This window comes from Pelodiscus sinensis, chromosome 3, assembly GCF_052426305.1.
Source record: "Pelodiscus sinensis isolate ZL-2025 chromosome 3, ASM5242630v1, whole genome shotgun sequence".
Taxonomy (NCBI): Eukaryota; Metazoa; Chordata; order Testudines; family Trionychidae; genus Pelodiscus; species Pelodiscus sinensis.
Window position 1 is genome coordinate 119,772,390 of NC_143054.1, and position 20,089 is coordinate 119,792,478.

At 40.0% G+C, this 20,089-nt stretch overlaps 1 protein-coding gene across 3 annotated transcripts in view; it reads right to left on the minus strand.

Annotated features, from left to right (window-relative positions):
- Positions 1-20,089, minus strand: part of PDE10A (phosphodiesterase 10A) — a 271,962-nt gene that overhangs the window by 73,630 nt on the left and 178,243 nt on the right. For all 3 annotated transcript variants that reach the window (XM_075924593.2, XM_075924594.2, XM_025179481.3), the window contains 2 exons: positions 8,828-8,948; positions 6,092-6,141 (listed from right to left, as the gene is read on the minus strand). In XM_075924593.2, coding sequence (XP_075780708.2) covers positions 6,092-6,141; positions 8,828-8,948 — 171 coding nt within the window. The remainder of the gene's footprint in view (positions 1-6,091; positions 6,142-8,827; positions 8,949-20,089) is intronic.

A 20,089-nucleotide genomic window follows, 5' to 3' on the forward strand; every position in this document is an offset into this window, starting at 1 on the left:
CATAGCTGATAATTTTGGTGACCCATGATAAACTAATCACTTACGGATTGTGAAGCTGAATGATTGGAGTACTATATATTACCATGATTAAAAGTTGTGATTAAATTCCAAACTAGTTGGTATATTTTCTGGGTTTGTTTTTAAGATGGAGACTACCATTTCTAAATGTATTTAATTGCTGGAGGCTTTATTATTGAGAAATGTGGGAAATAAAGATTTTTGTCTCTGCATATACAAAGAATATATAATGGCAGAAATAATTTTAGTGGTTTTTGGGGTCCCCAGCATGAGATTCCTTAAAGTGACTGATTTTCAAAGAATGGGTGCACTGTGCTTTTACAAAAAAACAGTGATATATAAGCTGTATCCATTTGGCCATACAAAAATGGAGACAACTAGAATCATTAGTCACTTGGGAAAATTTACTCCCGCTTTTTAATATCTGTAATTTTCCCTTCTATGTAAAGACACTAGATGGCAGTGCATATCTAGCTAGTACAATAATTTCTACATACTGTAGGAATTCTGGAGTAATAGTTCTATTACATCCACCCTCAAGCACACAATATGTACACATATCTGTGGCCTCTAACAATTCTCTTTACAACAAAGCTGTTGTGAATCACCATCTGAAGGGAGGATGATTGGTTTGTCATAGCAATTTACAGCATCAGGAAACAGATAATGCTCATAAGATAAAGTAAAAACTAATTTAAGTGTCTTGCTATTACATTTCAAAAATGAAATGGGCCCAAACCTGCATATCCTTACACTAATGAGTATAGTATTATAATTAACCATTGTAGAATTAATCACAGGAATAAACTGCATGCATAAGAAAGCATTTGCAGGGAATGCTCATATATTAATATATAAATACTGCAGTTGTGAAACAAAACAAAACATTTTGGGAACATTCACACACAGAGGCCCCAAACTAGAAGCATGTGCTTAAGTCCTTTCCTATATACTACTTAGGAACATGAGTAAATCCCACCACAGTCAACAGAACTTAATCAAGGCTTTCATGTTCAGCACATGATTAAATGCTACGCTTAATTAAGACCATAATTACAAAAGTCACTGCATAACTTTGTATGTAATTCCTTGTTTTGGATAATAAAACAAAGGGAACAAAATAGGATAAAAGTATTTTCCCTGAGAGTTTCCCTGAGAGTTCCATTTGCTCACAAGGCTGTTCCAGTCTCCAAAGTAAACATAATTAACTGGTATTTTCAAATGTGTGTTATGAGCCCTTAATACAGAATTGTCTTATTTATAATCATACCAGCCTATCAGACAAACTTGTAAGTAGATCATTTCATAGATTAGTCAGGACAGGGGCACAGGATATGTGCACATGGGAGAGGGGGGGTTACCAGACACAAAGAGCCCTTTACACTCTTCCAGACAAGTGTATGAAGCAGCAGAATTTTGCTGCTTGCACTTCCTGAGTACATAGTGAAAGGAGTGTTAGCACTGCCAGCAGTTCTGAACAACCCAATGCGCATATCCCCTTTGGCATTCGATAGAGGCCAAGGGTTTGTGTGAAAAAGCACAGTGAACACTTTAAACTGGTGTAGCACCTACCACCTCAGAAATCCTATGTCAGAGATCCTGGGAGCAATCTACTTGACTCTTTTCTCAGTCAGAAAATGCCATGGGTACATTGCATCACCACACAACTCCAACATACCTTTAATGAAAAAGTCCTGCAGAATTTAATATGGATAAAGCCAACAAGGTTATACAGAAATTTCTCCGAAAACTTATGGAATTGTGCACATGGACAATTAGGACTCAACTATTTAACATACATTTTTAACAATCTTATGAAATTCAAGAGCAGGGATATAATGTCCTATTCAGTTCTGTATGATGCTTAAAACAGTTACATGAATACATCTTGTTCTGTTAAATTATACAGAACTTTTCTCCATTACTGAGATGCCTATTTAGAAACCATTGTGACATCTGTATTGCGCACGCAGCAGAATATGGCAGACAAGACTAATTCAGAGCTTTCTTTTCAGTTAGATAAATATGCATTAATATTTTTAAAAAGCATATTCATTTTGCCATATCCAAATACAAATATATATCTGAAACAAGGATATTTTCTTATGTGGTTTGGCCAATATAATATATGAATTTATGCAAAGGTAGTTATTGGAAATCTAATACTAAAATGCTTCTCTCTGACTAGCAACTTTGCATGTCATGATTCCCACAGTGAGCTTTATAGCAGCTATAAACTGTACAAATAAGGATTAACAACAGAATCCCCAGCTTAAGGGAATGGTCAGCGTCACTTTTCCCTTGATCCTGACTTTGTAAATCCTTACAGGCCCTACAGCTCACAGGCCACAAGTGGCCCACTGGGGATCCAACTGTGCCCTGTGGATCTCCTGGCTGCTCCCCATCCTCCACATGCCTCACGAACTGGGGCATCAGAACCCCACACTTATCTGCTCCTTCCCCACCCTCCCAGCATTTTAGGAGGTGCCCCGAATCACCTGATTCATGCTCTGTCTCTGCTTCTTCCCCTCGCGCCCAGAGCTGGAAAGCTGAAAAGCTGCAAATCAGCTGTTCATGGTGTTCCAGCTCTGGTAGGATGTGGGAGGAATAGGGACAGAGTGGGAATCAGGCAATTAGGGCACTCTGAAAGTGCTAGGATGGAGAGGGAGGAGCAGGTAAGTGAGAGGCTCCGGTGCCCCAGTGTACGAGAAGCATGTGGGCAGAGGGGCTAGCCAGGAGGGCCGCAGGTAGAACCCTAGTGAGACACAGGGCTGCTGCAGCACAGTGAGATGAAGAAGGACCACTCATATGGCCCAACCACTATTTGCGGTTGCCCATCCCTGCCTTAGATGATATCACAGCACACATTATTGGAGGGTTGTACCACCAGTTGCAAAACAACATTGGAGCACGGGGTATCAGAATTCCTAGGTTTTTATAAAGCACCAACCCTCCACTGCCCAGAAACAGACATACATGCAAGCTCACACACATAGTGCAGTCAATAGTCAAAAATTCTCAATTACAGCTTCAAAAAGCAGAGTGTTATGAGGCTCAAACAAAGATTGGTTTACTACTAAAGTAGTCATTCTTGACTGTTGAGATGAACCATCAAAAATTAGAGGCCACTTTTGAATGTGTAGATGCAAATATTTGTGTGTGCTTCACTCATCTAAATTAAGGAACTTGCATCATTTTGCATTTATATATGCTACACAGAAGAGCACAGCATAATACTAGAAGTTTTAACTGTGCAACAGAAATAACTAAACCAAACCGCCAAAGGGGATATTTTCAAACACACAACTGGCAATGAGAGATACCTATCCTCCACTGAAAGTCAATGGTTGTTAGACACCTCACTACCATTTGTGCCTTTGAAAATGTAACTCTCTAAAAACCTCAATACTTAGGGGTAGGGTAGGACAAAAATATTATAAGTCTGGTACACAGGAAACAAGGATCTCCAAATTAATTGTTAGTTACAATGTCTTACAAAAGAAGTCTACTGAATTATTATGAAGTGACAGAAGTACACTATGGACCTAATCTAAAGCTATTGAAGTGAACAGAAAAATCTCACACTGGTTTTGATGGCATTTGGATCAAGCCCTACATGAGCAAATGAAAGCCATTCCATTGTGGGGTATTATCATCACGTTTCTGTGACAATATAATCAATGTGTATTTTTCAATGGTAGGGTTAATTATAATGGAGTGCATTATCTTGTTGGTCTAAAAAGCTATAAAAAGAGCAAAGGTCAGATTGCCCATAGCCTCATGTCGGGTGCTCAAGAGGTCATAAGGCATCCCTCTCTATCTTGTACATCCTATGCTAAAGATGGGAAAAATCTGATATCTTGAGTTGTAAGGTTAATACTACCAGGCTGTGTCTACACTGGCCCCTTCTTCGGAATAGCCATGCTAATTTAGAACTTTGGAATAGGGAAATCCGCGGGGGATTTAAATATCCCCCGCGGGATTTTAAATAAACATGGCCGCTGCTTTTTTCCCTGTTTGGGGAAACTTGCAAGTAGGAATAAGAGATCCTCCGGAATAGAGCTTTATTCCGGAGGATCGCACCAGTCTGGACACTTTTTTCCGGCTTTTCCCCAAGCCGGAAAAAAAGCGGCAGCCATGTTTATTTAAATCCCGCGGGGGATATTTAAATCCCCCGCGGATTTCCCTATTCCAAAGTTCTAAATTAGCATGCTATTCCGAAGAAGGGGCCAGTGTAGACACAGCCCTATAGTTTTTGCAAAGAGGAAGTAGAGGAAGTAGGGCAGTTCTCAGAGAGCACGGACACGAGCACAGCTGGCCAGCCATCCACATACTCTGTTCTAAGTGAAGGCTAACCTTCCTGTGAGCTCAATGGAGATTTGCATTGCTCTCAAACTGGAACACTGATTAAATGCCAGAATTGGGCAGAAAAAAATGAAGATTATATTCACAGTAGGTGGGTAATGTGTGGTGAAGCATATGGGAAAATTATGTGTTTTGCAAAAATTGCTACGTTATAAAAGTCTCTCAGAACAGGATTGATTTCTGAACAGTAAAATGGGTTATATTTATTCGACCAAATCTTTATTAAAAGGAGTGAATTAGAACCCAAAATTTAGATTAATTTCTTACTTTGAAAGAGCTTCCGTAGGACGTGTAATTCACACCTTTGAATAGGACACCATCGACTAGTCTATTTTTAACAAATGAGCTAAAAGTACTTTCAGCCCCCTGTGAGTTTGTGCACCTTTACAATCATGCTTTCTTATTAAAGAAAAATAGTTGACTATTGCATAAGATTCAACTAAAACAATGGAGAAAAAATGTTTTGCCGCTCTAATCAGTTGCACTTTTAAGAAGCAGAGGTATTTCTTATATCAACAGTAGACATACATTTTTTCAGACAAAAGTATGATTTAACTTGATGTTGTCGCTGCCTGCAATTTTGTCAAGTCTTATGTGATGGTATCTGGATAGAATTGCCAAGAAAAAATTTTTTACTTAATGTAATGCATTCTAAATACCACAGCAAAATAGTAATTATGCAACTAACAACACTGGACTAAAACCCATTCCCATTATAACTGTTGTAGCCAATTAATTTACATCACAAATTAATTTGTCTCACTCATTTTAAATGCATGTGATTTATTTCTTCATGTTAATCAAAGCCTAAGTTTGAAATTTAGGTCACTTCAATTCAAACTACAGTTGACAGAGAAATTGATTAAATTTAGAAATCAGAAATTTAGCAAAATAAAAAGAATAAGTCACATTTAGAGGAAATCAATTTCTCTATCAACTATAGTTTGAAATTCAAGTGACCTAAATTTCAAGAGATGAGAACATCTCTGGATAAATGCCTAGACTTGGACTTGACCAAGGGAAATCTGTATAAGAATAGTCATGCAGCTTCATAAGACCATAAAAATGGCCACGTTGGATCAGACCAACATTCACTTAGTTCAGTATATCCTGTATTCCAACAGTGGCCAGCTGCTTCAGAGGGAATGAATGAAACAGGGCAATTATTGAGTTATCTATTCCCCTGTTGTCCATTCCCAGCTTTTAGCAATTAGGGACAACTAGAGGATGCAGTTGCGTCAGTGACCATCTTGGCTAATAGACATTGATGGAACTATCCTCCATCAACCTTTGTTTGGACCCAGTTACACTTCTGGCCTTCATAAAATTCCCAAACAATAAGTTCCACAGGTTGACTGTGCATCATGTGAAGAAGTACTGCCTTTTGTTTTAAAACTGCTGCTTTCTATTAATGAAGTTGCTAGACTTTAACGAAAGAATAGCACATCATCTGTAAAACTAAAAAATACTGACTAAAAACCAAGGCCTTTGGACACTCATTGCAAAAAATACCTTTATTTTTCACTTAATTCATCAACACTGCATCTACACAAACAAAAATAATGTAAGATTAAAATCCAGCACTTAGCTAGCACTTGCTTCCAAATGACATACAAAATAAGATTTATAGTACTGTATATTGGGGAAGTGGAAAATGCACTTTTAGTTAACTATACAGAAAAGCAGCATCCAAATCCAGAATACTTACATTATTGCATTCTCCCAGGAAATATAGTGCAAATCCATCAGCTTTTGTAGCTGTCAAAGTAATAATAAAGAAGTAATTGTACTCAGAGGGAGAATCAAACTTTTGCATGCTCTCCAAAGTGAAACCATATACTCATTCCACTTAGGACAATCAGCTAAACTTCTGAAGATGAAACACCATTCCTGTGTCCCCTGAAACTATACAGAAACCCCGTGAAATTAGTGGCTCTGATAGTACTGTTTTCCCTCATATTTAATATATTTGAGACATAATTTGAAGCTGCAGCCTGATAAACTTACCTAGTCTTTACTCTATTTCTACTGAATATTATATTGCATGGATTCATATGACAGCATAAAAATTAAGTAAAAATACCCATTCCCTCATAATATAGAACATTTGCCATCAATAGAAGAAAAGTTGTTTCCCCCATGTACAGAGCATAAACTATCTCTTTCCTTGCCTTAAGATACAGAAGCATGGCAAAACAATGAATAAGCCTCAGATGCTGCCACTAAGTATGTATGATAGGATTTTTTTCTAGTTTTACATGTGGAGGCCTATGTTTTTCATAGCTGTTCTATACTAAATACATTAAGACACTCCAGGGAGTAAGTATCTGCTGGCAATTACTGCAAGACTCAGGTGGTGTTGTGAGGCATAAGGCCAAAGGCTGAGTGTTTAAGCAAGAAAAAGTGCAATAATCCCTTAGAAATAAACCATCAGAGGTATCTTATTGCTAAAACAAAAAACAACTCTCAGAAACAGAAGAACAAAGCAAACCTGTGCTTTTGTACTCAGCATTACATAACAGACTTAGTGCTGAGTACAAGGGGACTTCTCTGTCAGTAATGCTAGCTCCTACAAATACACAGTAGGGATGCAAATGGTTAACCAGTTAACCATTAAGATTCAGCCTTAACAGGTGAGGTTTTACGAGGTCATGTTAACTGGGGTAGGGGACTGGAGCATCTGGGGCTATTCCAGTCTCATGGGGCCTTCTGTGGGCAGGGGTGCTCTAGTCAGTGAACATTATGTTTAAACAGTTAACCAATTAAGCATGGGTCTGAATGATTTCCTCACTTTTATGAGTAAGTATAACACTCCAGGCAATGCATTTCAGGGAAATGATTAAGGGGGCAGGTAAAGTCAGTTGACATTCTACTTGGCTACGTCTACACTGGCCACAATTTCTGGAAAAGCCATGCAAATCAGGTAAGTCAGGATAGGGAAATCCGCGGGGGATTTAAATATCCCCCGCGGATTTAAATAAACATGTCCGCCGCTTTTTTTCCGGCTTGGGGAAAAGCCGGAAAAAAACGTCTAGACTGGAGCGATCCTCCAGTCCAGTCCAGTCTAGACGCGTTTTTTCCGGCTTTTCCCCAAGCCGGAAAAAAAGCGGTGGACATGTTTATTTAAATCCGCTGGGGATATTTAAATCCCCCGCGGATTTCCCTATCCTGACTTACCTGATTTGCATGACTTTTCCGGAAGTTGTGGCCAGCGTAGACGTAGCCCTTGTGTTTGACAAGATCAAAAACTCATTGTGTGATTGTTTAATTATTGACATGGACATAAATAATATCAGCATCAGTAAGTGAGAAGCTCATTTGTATTTGAGTTCCAAAGTTAATCCTAGAGAAAACTTTATGGCCGCGTCTAGACTGGCAAGATCGGCAAAAATGGCGATCGGGGCTTTCTTGTGCAAAACTGCGTCTAGATTGGCAAGGACGCTTTTCCGCAAAAGGTGCTTTTGCGGAAAAGCGTCCGTGCCAATCTAGACGCTCTTTTCCGCAAATGCTTTTAACGGAAAAACTTTTCCGTTAAAAGCATTTGCAGAAAATCATGCCAGTCTAGATGTAGCCTATATGTCTATTGAACATTACAGGAAAGAAAATTAAGGTAAGTTAAGGAAAGAAAACCTATTCTCTAGTCTACTATGACTATGGAAGGATGTGCTATTTTCTGTCTCTCCTCCAGCTTCTCATTTGCTCTCTAACATAAACCAGTACTGAACAGCTCAGAGTTGAATCAGAACTTATCAATCCATTCAAGTGACAGTTAACAAATACAGTCCATTTGAAACAAAATACACGTGAAATACAAGTAGAAAAACCAGCTTCATGTTACAAAGTACCAGAGCAGCAGGGATGCAGGGGATGCTGCTGCTACCATGTATGCCTAGTCAGATGTTTCAATGTTAAATCTGTTTGTATTCAAACCAGTTAAAATCTGGAGAAGGAAAGGGGGAATGATGGAAGCTTTACATTTTACAGGAAATACGTTTCATTTTTATTCTTGGTCAATATTCTTTTTCATAAAGAAACACTTATATCAAATAAAAAATGCTGTTACTCTATAGAGTTATATGTTATCATGGACAAAAAGATACATCCAAATCACCTCACTTCTGTTAAAGAAGCAGTCAAGATTTGCAATAATATTACTGGCAACTTATTTTATGACTTTCCAAATCAATCTGGCAGGCAATACCAAAGCCAGAATAATCTATCAAGTGGTTTACTTTGCAGTTGGGACTCATCCTGCAACTGGACTCACAGCTGGGTAGACTATCAATGGAGCAAGGGCTACTTGGTGTGGATGCAATTGCAGGATGGTGTACCTACCACGTATAGCTATTCTGTAATAATTATTTTTATTTATTAAATAGCACAAGTAATGCACAGAATTCCATGACGAGGCTTCAAATAAAGGGTATCAAATCCTTTTTCTTACCTATTTTAATAATGCTGCTCAGTTCATATAAAAGTAGTTGGTTGTCTCCACCTGTATCCAACCGTTGTTCTATATAGCTGTTCAGTTCATATACCACCCCTTGCATATTCGTATCCTGGTACTATTGAACCAAAAAGGGAAACCCAGTTTAGAACAAATATATTCTACAGTTTGAAAAAAAGTGTTCTCAGCATACATATATAAAAATACACAGTGTGTAATAAACAGGAATATATCTAATCAATCTTCCACTGTTAGCCCTAACCCAAATGCCTGAATATTTACGCGAAGGTCATGTGACAATAATTAGCATTCGATGCTATGGTGAGCTAGTCAATTGTTCCAAATGTATTGTGCTAAATGAATGATTAATTATTACTTGGGTATACATGGCCAGAATCATATGATCATATCTCAAGAAACTGAGATGTGTGACAGTCATTAAGCAGGTAACCGTCACATGCTTTCCTCTAACCACCTTCCCCCATTTTAAACAAGACTGCTACTTTTGCCTCTACCTTCTGCCTTCATTAACTACTTCTGTAGTACTCCAAATGCTGCGTGTGTGTTTTCCCCTCACAGCCTCATATGTATCTACACCTTGGAGACTCAATTGTGTCCTAGAATCCTTTCCAGCAGTTGTCACAGCTTCCTGACTACTGATACTGAGGATGCTGGAGTGCAGTGAAACCCCAGAATGTTGGTAGATGAGGCATTACTTTTGTAGTGGGAAACATCAGAATTTTGAGGAACTGGCACAAGCAACTCAGCCCTTGAAATACTGGATTAGCTGACACAAAGTATTCTGTGTTGTATCCAAGTTATACAAAAAGTTACAGAAATAGTAGAAATAAACGGATAGTAGGAATCCGTTGCAAATAAATATGAAAGAGGGAACTCAGAGGGAGAAGAAATTAAATGCAATAATTAAGACAATGACGTGGAAGCAGTGGGGAAGCTGGTTGCTGTCAAAGTTGCTTGTATGAAGAAATGAAGAGTTCCTACAAAAAATTTCTGTAACCTCCAACCCCACTTATGTACTATAATACTGTGGGGAAAAGGAGGTGCAGCCTCACATGGGCGTCAGGTTTGTATAATTTTTGGTGGTGCCCCATAAGCCACACCCCCGACTGCTGTTAACCATGCCCCTGACCCGTTTGCCACACCCCTGACCCCTCCGTTAGCCATACCCCCTGAACCTCCGTTAGCCAAGCTCCCTGACCCCTGTTAGCCAGGCCTCTGGAGGTAACACGCTTGGGGCAAGATGGACACATGACCAGAAGTAAAAGGTGTCATGTCACCCCTCTCGAAGGACTTTTCCCACCATCCTCCTACCAACAGGGATTAGTTTGGCCCCCACTAAACCTCCCTCAGGCAACTATCCTGCAATTGCATTAACCCAATGTGTGTGACATTAACTCAGGGGCATAGAGGCTGGGGAAAGTGTTTCTTCTAAGGCTATGTCTACACTCATGGCTTCTTGCACAAGTACAGCCATTCTTGCACAAGAGCCCGCAGAGCATCCACACTGCCCTTCCTTGCTCAAGGAAATTTACAGTATGGAGCCAGGGCTGCCATGAACAGGGGCTGCTGCCGGAGCAGACTCCCCTATGCCCCTGCTGCCTCTGATAGAGGTTGTGGCGGGGGTGAGGAGCAGGCAGCACCATGGAGACTGTGATGGGGGAACCAGTTTTTAAGCCAGCTCCCCCCAGCACCTGCTCTTACGCTGCCCCCCTTGCTGCCTCTCATACAGACGCAGCGTGGGGGGTGAAAGGGGAGAAGTGAATCATCGAAACTCCATTCGACTACTCACATCCCTACAAGAGACAAGCATCCATTTCCCAGATGCTAGTGTAAATATACAGCAAATTCTCCTGGGGCGTGGTACCCTAGCAAACACAGCATCATAAATGGCAGTACATGACTGTGAGCATATGTTCAGGATAATAAACAAAACTAGTGAGGCAGTTACTGGAGAGAAGGGAGGAAGCCCAGAGTACAGTAAATTAAGTTACTAAGCCAATAATAAAACAATCCCCCCGCCTCACCCACACACAAAAAAGAGCAGAAGATGAAATGTGCACAAATTAACTCTTTGTGAAAAAGCTCTAGGTTCCATTCTTATGTCAGCTCACTCTGTAGCCCCAAATGTGATTAGGTCAGACCAATACTAGTATTACTAAGGATTATGCTGTAGATTCTGAGCATCACAATCTGTGAATAAACATGTGAATAAACCTGTGAACATGAATAAACAGAGCTGCATTTATATTCTGGTACATAGCCTTTCTATCTGCTTCTTTTGGGTGTGTAGGCATGTTTGACTAACCATTCTCATTGATAGATTCACCATACAGTTTATGCTGTGCAACCCAGAACACTACGTACTATTGTTTCTGATATTGCTTTCTTGCACAGATTCCTACTATTTGTATAATTCCCTCCACACTTTCTGCCATGAATAGAGAACATATGACCCTATACATCTATGAAGCATTTGGTTTCCTCATTTCAAAATAAGTAAATGCTTGCTAAATGAATAGTATCAAGTGGCCCCCGACTTGCGCATTGCAAGGCAGGGGCGTTGTAACTCGAACCCGCATTTACGATAGGCACTGTGTGCCATTGTAAATGCGGGCCAAGGATGTAAGTCGGGGGGTTTCGGCTCCTTCTACACTTACAAAAATGGTCATAAGAGTAGGGGGGTCGCAACTCGGGCCGTCGTAACTTCGGGGTTTCCTGTAATTCCCAGCAGCCTTCTTTAAACTGAGCATTTGTCCTCAGTGGAACTTAATAGTGACCGAAAGTGCAGATAGAAGACAAATTCATTGTTTGATCCATAACCTCTTCTTAACTACCTTAACACGGTGTTCATCTATTGCTTCAACAGACATAGCAAGGTTGCAATTCAAATCATCATAATTCAAATCATCTGGACAAACTAGGGAAATGGTCTGAGGTAAACAGGATGAAGTTTAATAAGGACAAATGCAAAATACTCCACTTAGGTAGGAACAATCAGTTTCACACATACAGAATGGGACCACAAACTAAATATGAGTCAACAGTGTGACACTGTTGAAAAAAAAGCAAACATGATTCTGGGGTGCATTAACAGGAGTGTTGTGAGCAAGACACAAGAAGTAATTCTTCCACTCTACTCTGCACTGATTAGGCCTCCAAGTACTATGTCTGGTTCTGGGCACCATGTTTCAAGAAAGATGTGGAAAAATTGGAGAAGGCCCAGAGAAGAGGAACAAAAATTATTAAAGGTCTAGAAAGACCTATGGGGGAAGACTGAAAGAACTGGGCTTGTTTGGTTTAAAAAAGAAAAGACAGAGAGAACATATCAGTGAGGGAACATATCAGTTTTCTAGTATTTAAAAGGGTGTTACAAGGAGGAGGGAGAACATTTTTTCTCTTTGGCCTCTGATAAGACAAGAAGCAATGGGCTTAACCTGCAGCAAGGGAGGTTTAGGTTGGACATTAAGTACAATTTCCTAGATGTTAGGGTAGTTAAACATAGGACTAAATTGCCTGGGAGGTTGTGAAATTTCCATCTCTGGAGATATTTAAGAGCAGGTTAGACAGACATCTATCAGAGATTATCTAAATGGTGCTTGGTCCTCCTGTGAGGGCAAGGGACTGGACTTGATGATCTCTCAGGGTCCCTTCCAGTCTAGTATTCTATGATTCTATGTTATAATGTATGATACCTGCAGGCAGGCACTTTCTTTCTAGATCAGAAAATTTCAGTGGGGGATGTGGAAATGCTCAGTGATCCCACTTACCTCCTACAGCTCTGGCTCATGAAGCCTTACATGGGGCACTTGGACAGCAGTAAGGAGTGGTTCAACAATAGACTAAGCCGAAGCTTCATGGATGTGAATAGTTGCTGAATGTGCCTTTGACAAACTGAACGAGAGATGGAGATGTCCCTGTGGCAGGCTGGACCTTTTGGAGGAATATATTCCCAACGTGGTGGCCACAAGCTTCCATAATTTGTGTGAGAATAAGGGTGAAGTGTTTGCCCATGTTTGCCTGACACTCAAGCTGCTAGAGGAGCCCTTAGGGTGGCCATCAATATCAGAGAGGCTCTGAGGAACCACTTTGACAATGAAGGATGCTAACATTTCTGTGTGTTGGGGTTGCTTCCCTATCTCATCCTATTGCTCATCCTTCAGTGAGGCATTCTCATGAAACCAAGTGATATTACAGGCTTCCACAAGGGCCAGAGCAATTGGTGTGGGTTGTGTCACACAAAAGCTCATGGAACAATACATCACAACAGTCTTTATTGGCGTCTTTCAATCAGGATGCTCGGTGGTAAGGGATGATAAGAATTTTTGGAAAACCTCACAATGGTATTAACTTCCAGCTATGAAAGTCTCAGCAGTTTTGCTGGGGAGTGGAGTGTGCTGGGAAAAAAACATTACCTGATTGTGAAAATTAGTGTGTGGTCATAAACAGAGGATTGCTGGACAATGAATTTGCATGTGCAGTTATGGAGGCTGATGTGTGGGTGCAGAGGGATAGTTTCTGTGAAAAGAATCCTGCATGTGCTGACAGAGAGGCCTTTGGTTTTGTTTGTTCTGCATCTTGATAACACATTCCACACATCTCATGTTGGTCTTCCATGAGCTTTAGCATGCACTCAGTGATTTCAGTTATGACTTGCATCTCCCTAGCTCTTCTTTGCTGCCTTTTCTTAGTTTGAAGCACTGAATGCTGCAACACATCCTTGACCAGATCTTCCATTGTCCTCCAAGATTTTTTCCTTAGCTGACAGAGTCTGTCTGATTGGGAACATGCCTGACTTCTCAAGGTCTGCTCTGGAAAAGTAACCATTAACAACAGAGTGACTGTACTTTTCCTGATAAAGTACACTGAACTAGAGCAACTTAATGTCCTGCATGGTCACCGCCTGCATTACTCCCCTCTTCCCCTGCCTGCACAGAAGTTTACCATGCATATCTTCATGACCTTGCGTGTCTTCACTTATTTTATGTTCTATATCAATTTGCTGAGAGTCTTCATAAACCTAGCAACTTGAAAACAATTCCTTGCTGCCTGGTGCACACATTGTCACCGGACTGAGCCAAACCTCCTCATCCACTTCCATTTCTTCATCAATAATGTCTGCTTCTGGGATAACTCCTGTTTCTGACATTGCTATGGGAAGTATCTACACACTCCTTGCGTATGGACATGGAGTCCCCACCCAGGATTGCATCCAGTTTTGTATAAAAATGGCATGCTTTGGATACAGTACCAGACTGACTATGTGCCTCTTTTTCTTGGCTCCACATTGCAGGGTGTCTTGATTGTACCCCTTCATACAAAGGGCTCGAGACACGTGACCATGTATACGTCACAGTTCCTACTGGTCACTTACAGCAGTGATTGCACCAATTCTTCACCCCACACACTGATAAGATCCAAAAGCTCTGGGGTGCTCCAAGCCGGAGAGTATCTTCAGTGATAGCCAACCCTGTTTCCTTGAGAAGATGCCATAAGGATGTCTACATAATGAGCCAGACACCAGGAACTGGATTTTTAAAGTTCCCAGGATTTGCTGGTGGGAAGGGTGCATTTGTTTACCTGTTTACATGGCTGCAGAGCAGCAGAATTCAAAGGGCTGGCCAGAGTGGCTAACTGGGCATTGTGGGAAACAGAGTTCAATAAACTCCACAAAAAACCTACTGTAGTACACAATGCATAGTAAAGGGAGGGGAAGTGACAAAAGTTTCTTGCAGAGGTGAAAGATTTTTGTTGCCAAAACTGGGCGCTTGTTGCGACTTTTGTTGAGTAGCAATGTGAACATTCTCTGGGTTTTGTCATCAAAAAGGTTTTTTTGGCAACAAAACCTGCTGACAGAGCCTCAGATAAGGAAGCATTCATCTGTTTATCCCTATCAGTGCCAGCGATAAGCTGCATTCTACTGACATGTTAATTTTACTAATCCCCTAAATCATAGTTCTGTAAAATGAGATAATAATTTAGAGGACAAATCACTTTGTAAACATACTTAAAGAACATTTGTAGACTTTTTAGAAATACTTCTAGCACCAGTTTATTTTTAGAACATACAACTAGAGTTCAAGAGTGGACAGCAAATTAACAATGAAAAAATAATTAGAAGAATACTGCTAGATTTTCTAACAAAAGAATGTATGTTTAAAAAAAAAAAAAAAAAAGCGACATAAAATTACAATCCATGCAGAGATACTGTGACTTTAGAGTCCGATAACTGTGAGACATTCAGTATGAAGTAATAAAAACTCAAGTGTATGTAGCATTATGTGAAATATGAATGATAAATATGAAGAACTAAAATGACAGATTAATCCACATGCCTTGCTGTTTGTAGGGTAACTGTGCCAGAAACAGTCTTCCTCTTGGTATTGGGGGAGTGAGGGAACTCAGTAAAAAATGAATGATACTATCTGCTGTAACAGAAGAGCTATGATAAAGGGGATCAATGTCAGTAAATACAAAAAAAAATAAAGATAATTAAAAGTATTTGATGTATATTAATCAAATGCATTGTCTGCCCTTCTTTTGAAGTAGCATTGTGGTCTTATGAAAAAAGCCAATTTGAATGGGAAGGTGTACTGTTTGAATTTATTGGGTTCTCTCTACATATGATTAATGCATTGTCTGCACCACCATTGTTCTTCCTGGCAGAATATTACAGGTTGTTGATTCATCATATATAAAAACAATTAATATACACTAGATGAAAAACTGTATGACCACTGGCTTATTTGTCCACTTAACTACGTTTCTCCTAATTTGCTTTTAATATAAACATGCATTCTCTTCTCCCATTTTCCTTTCCTGCCTACTTTTAAAAAATATTAGAAAGAAAAGATTGGTGCAAAACATTTTTGTTAACCTCAGCCTACCAGGTACTTTCAAAGAGCTGCCAGGTTTTGCAGTGCTTGACTGCATTGATAGCTAATCCTTCAGATACATATAAACTGATATTCCCATTTCCAATTATAACTTACAATGACATATCTTAACTAAAGTGCAATGACACTGAGAACAGTTAAACCGCACCTGTGAAGAACTGAAATATGGAACACAATTTCATGCCCTCCAAAATAATGAAATATTGATGAAATAATAAAAATAATGACCATGAAATTCCATTAAATAAAAAGTTTGATTTTTCTGAAGGAAGAAGCACTGAGCAGTGGGATATCATATGCCTGAATTAAAACATTTAAGCAGAGAGAGAGTCCACCAAGCTTTCAAAGCAGTAGAGATGTTGAATACAGGAAAAAAAGAAAGTCTGATCCAAAATCACGGGCTGGCTTGTGTGAGAAGTTTTGTTTAAACTTGGACACTGGAAAGCATGAAGCTATAAAAAGCTGGGTTTGCTGTGATTAATTTTAATGCTTGTTTATTGCCCGAGAGAAAACTTCTGCTACAAATATTTGTCTGACATCTATTCTTCTTGTTTTGACTGAAGAGAACATGGGTTACAACTTACTTAGTAAATAAAACTTAACTTTGCAGTATCATGAACAGGTATTTATGAATTGTTCACATCAAACGCTGCTCATGAGAAAATCAAAGGAGAGAAAAATATGAAATGACAGCTGGCAAGACATGCCCTGTTATTAAGGTAAAGGATGCAAAACAACTCTAGTACTCAAACAGCGCGCACTCACAAATTTTGAAGGTGTACATTTCCCAGCTTGTTTATACAGCTGATTTTGGGTACGTCTACACTGCGGGACAAAGTCAAGTTAAGATACGCAACTGAAGCTACGTTACTTATGTAGCTGAAGTTGGAGTAGCTTAACTCGACTTTTGGTGCTGTCTACCCAGCAAGAAGTTGAAGGAAGAACAATCTTCCTTCGACTTCTCTTACTCCTCGTGAAATGAGGGTTACAGAAGTTGGAATATGAAGCCGATTATTTTGAAATAAGGATTTCCTGTGTAGACTTGCGCTGTGTTATTTTGAAATAACATAATTTATTTTGAAATAAGCATGCTGTGTAGACATAGCCTTTTAATCCTGTTATTAAAGAGATAGAATACTGTTGTCTTCTGAACGTCAACTTCTTGCCACGTAGTCACTATTCATTGGCATCCAATCCCAGAGACATTCCTCAACTTTTCCTCCACTGGTACATGTCAATATTGAGAGAGATTTCCTCCAAACATTAAATATTATTTATAATAGAGTGAAGGAGGTACTGACTGGACTATAAAGACAGAACATTTTGATTATGTGGAACAGAAAAGACACACACTTTTTATAAAAATCTGATATTCGCTTCAAGAGTAATAATGACCACACTGTATCTTAGTAATATGACTTAACAAGACTACAGCATTGTTTGATGTCCTAATTTGTTTTCTTTTAACTTCATTATACCATTTATTTTTAGATCATTGTGAAAATATTTTAATCCTATGATCAATAAAGAAACAGTGCTGTGGTGGGAAAGATATGGAAGAACAAAACCTGGGACACAGAAGTCATGCAATTATTACAATTATTAACTGAAAAGATGCTAATTCTGTAACCCTCAGTGGCACATTGTGCAACACTGTTACCTGGTGCCACAGTTGCTGCCAAAAGCCCTAAGTCCAAAAACAGGAAAGGAGAGAATTAAGTGTTATTGCCATTTCCAAGAATAAAGTACTGTACAGTAAATGACTTTAGTCACTTGCTAGGTAATAATTTCATGGTGTTTCCTCAGTAAACTACAGAAAAGTGAATTGCTGCTGGGATCACCACAGTTCACAAAGCAAACATGCTTGCCAAAATGCTGCTTCACCATGGGTACTGTACAAGTAAAAGTGGAATGGAAAAGAAGCCATTATTTGAAATGAACAAGGGCTAATTTCACTGTGATCATATCAGGCAAACTGAGTATTTTCATTTAAAGTTCTGAGGTACAAAATGGCTCATAGAAACCACAGGAAAAGGAAACAGCATAACAGGACAAAATTCTGGCTATGACTTAAGCATCAGTGTGGCATATGTTAACCCTTAGCATGCATACACATGCCAGTGTAACACTGATAGGGTATGTCTACACTAATTCATTAATTCGTGCTAGGTAGGCAAATCAGGGAACCAGGGTTGCAAATGAAGCCCAGGATTTATATATCCCGGGTTTTATTTGCATGTTCCTGTCTGGCTGCCATTTTTAAATCCCCCTTAGTCCGAATGAACTGCCCATGGCTACACGCGGCAATTTAAAGTTAATGCAAACTAAGTCCTTAGTTCGGATTAACTGTTACTCCTCATTCCACGACAGTTAATCCGTGTAGCCGCGGGCAGTTCGTTCGGACTAAGGGGGATTTAAAAATGGCGGCTGGACGGGAACATGCAAATAAAGCCCGGGATATTTAAATCCTGGGCTTCATTTGCAACCCCAGTTCCCTGATTTGCCTACCTAGCTCGAATTAACGAGCTAGTGTAGACATAGTTTAGACCAAGGGAGTCTATGGGTAAGTGAGCAAATAAAATTAAAAATTACAAAAAATAAGTAAAGAAATGTTTTAGTTCTTTTCAGAAAGCATTAATAATGTAGAAAATGCAGAGATGTTCAATAAATATTTCTCTTCTGTATTTGGGGGGAAAACAGCTTATACAGTTTCATCATATGTGGATAACAATATTGTTTCCATCCCATTAATATCTCAGGAGCACCCTATTTAGCAAATGAAATTTGTCAGGGACATAGGAACTGGTGCCCCCAAGTGCTACCACCAGTAACCTCTGCCCTCCCCTGCTTCTACCCCATGGGGTGGGGGAGCTGCCACTATATCTCGCCCTTTCCTTCTGTACATCCTCTGCCCTGTATGTCTCCCATTCTCAGCCAGGATGTTCTTGCTACCCCAGTCTCCCCTCCCCACATCTCCCCTTTCCCTCCCTCTGACCCCCCCCCTAAGTTTCCCTCCATTGCACCCCTGCTTCCATCTAACCCAGAAGTCTCCACTGAATTCCCCCAACCTCCCTTCAGCGCCTCCTGCATTCCCCTCCTGCCCCACCCTCACACATCCCTTTCCCCCCTCACTCACCTTATCTGCCCCCGCCCCTCATCAGCCCCCTTCTCACCGCCCCCAGGGCTTGCTTTCCCTACCCCACAAATGCTGGGAGCTGGTGTCAGGATCCTTGGACCCCAGGCAGGGATCACAGCCAGCTCTGCTGGGAGCAGCCTGGGGCCAAACCCTCCCCCTACAGCCCTGGGGAATTGCTCCCAGGTGAAAGACTCTCTCTTACCTGCCCCCAAACACTGCCCGCCAGGTGCTGGCTAGGCTAGGGGTGCTGCCCTGTGGATGCTCTGACCCTGCTGGCAATTCCCCCTTCCAGCTACAGCCTGGGCCCCTGATAATCTCCTGAGTTGTCATTATTTCCCTATTTATATATGGGCACTCTATTTGCCCTTTTCCAGTTTTAAGGAATCTCTCCTGTCTTCCATAACTTTTCAAAGATAATAGCCAATGGCTCACATATCTCCTCAGTCAGCTCCTTGAGTAGTCTAAGATGCATTTCACCAGACCTTGGTGACTTGAGGACATCTAACTTGTCTAAGTAATTTGTAAGATGCTCTTTCTGTATTTTAGCTTCTGAACCTACCCCATTTTCACCAGCATTCATTGGCATCCAATCACCACCAACCAAGAAGTCATTAAGCCCCTCTCTGTCATTTCTACATTTTCTATTATTGTACTTTGTCTTTCGTCTTCCTCTTGATTCTAATATATTTGTAGAATGTTTACTTTTTACCATATATGTCTCTAGCTAGTTTAAACTTATTTTGTGGCTTGACGTTTCTAATTTTGCCTATACATACTTGTGTTATTTGTTTATATTAATCCTTTGTAATTTGACCTAGTTTCCACTTTTTGTAAGTCTCTTCTTTATTTTTAGATCATTGAAGATCTCATGGTTAAGCCAGGATGGTCTCTTACCATAGCTCCTTTCTGTCCTACGCGGTGGAATAGTTTGCTTTTGTGACCTAAATGTCTCTTTGAAAAACTGTTATCTTTAATTTTTTTCCTTAGACTTGCTTCCATTGGGATCCTACCTACCAACTCCCTGAGTTTGCTGACGTCTGCCTTTTTAAAAATCAGTTATCTTTACTTTTGTTGTTCTCTCTCTTATCATTTCTTAGAAGCATGGACTCCATTGATCACTTTCATACAAGTTACATTCCATTTAGAATCATGAACTCCATTTCTCACTTTCACCCAAGTTACCTTCCATTTTCAAATTTTCAGCCCATT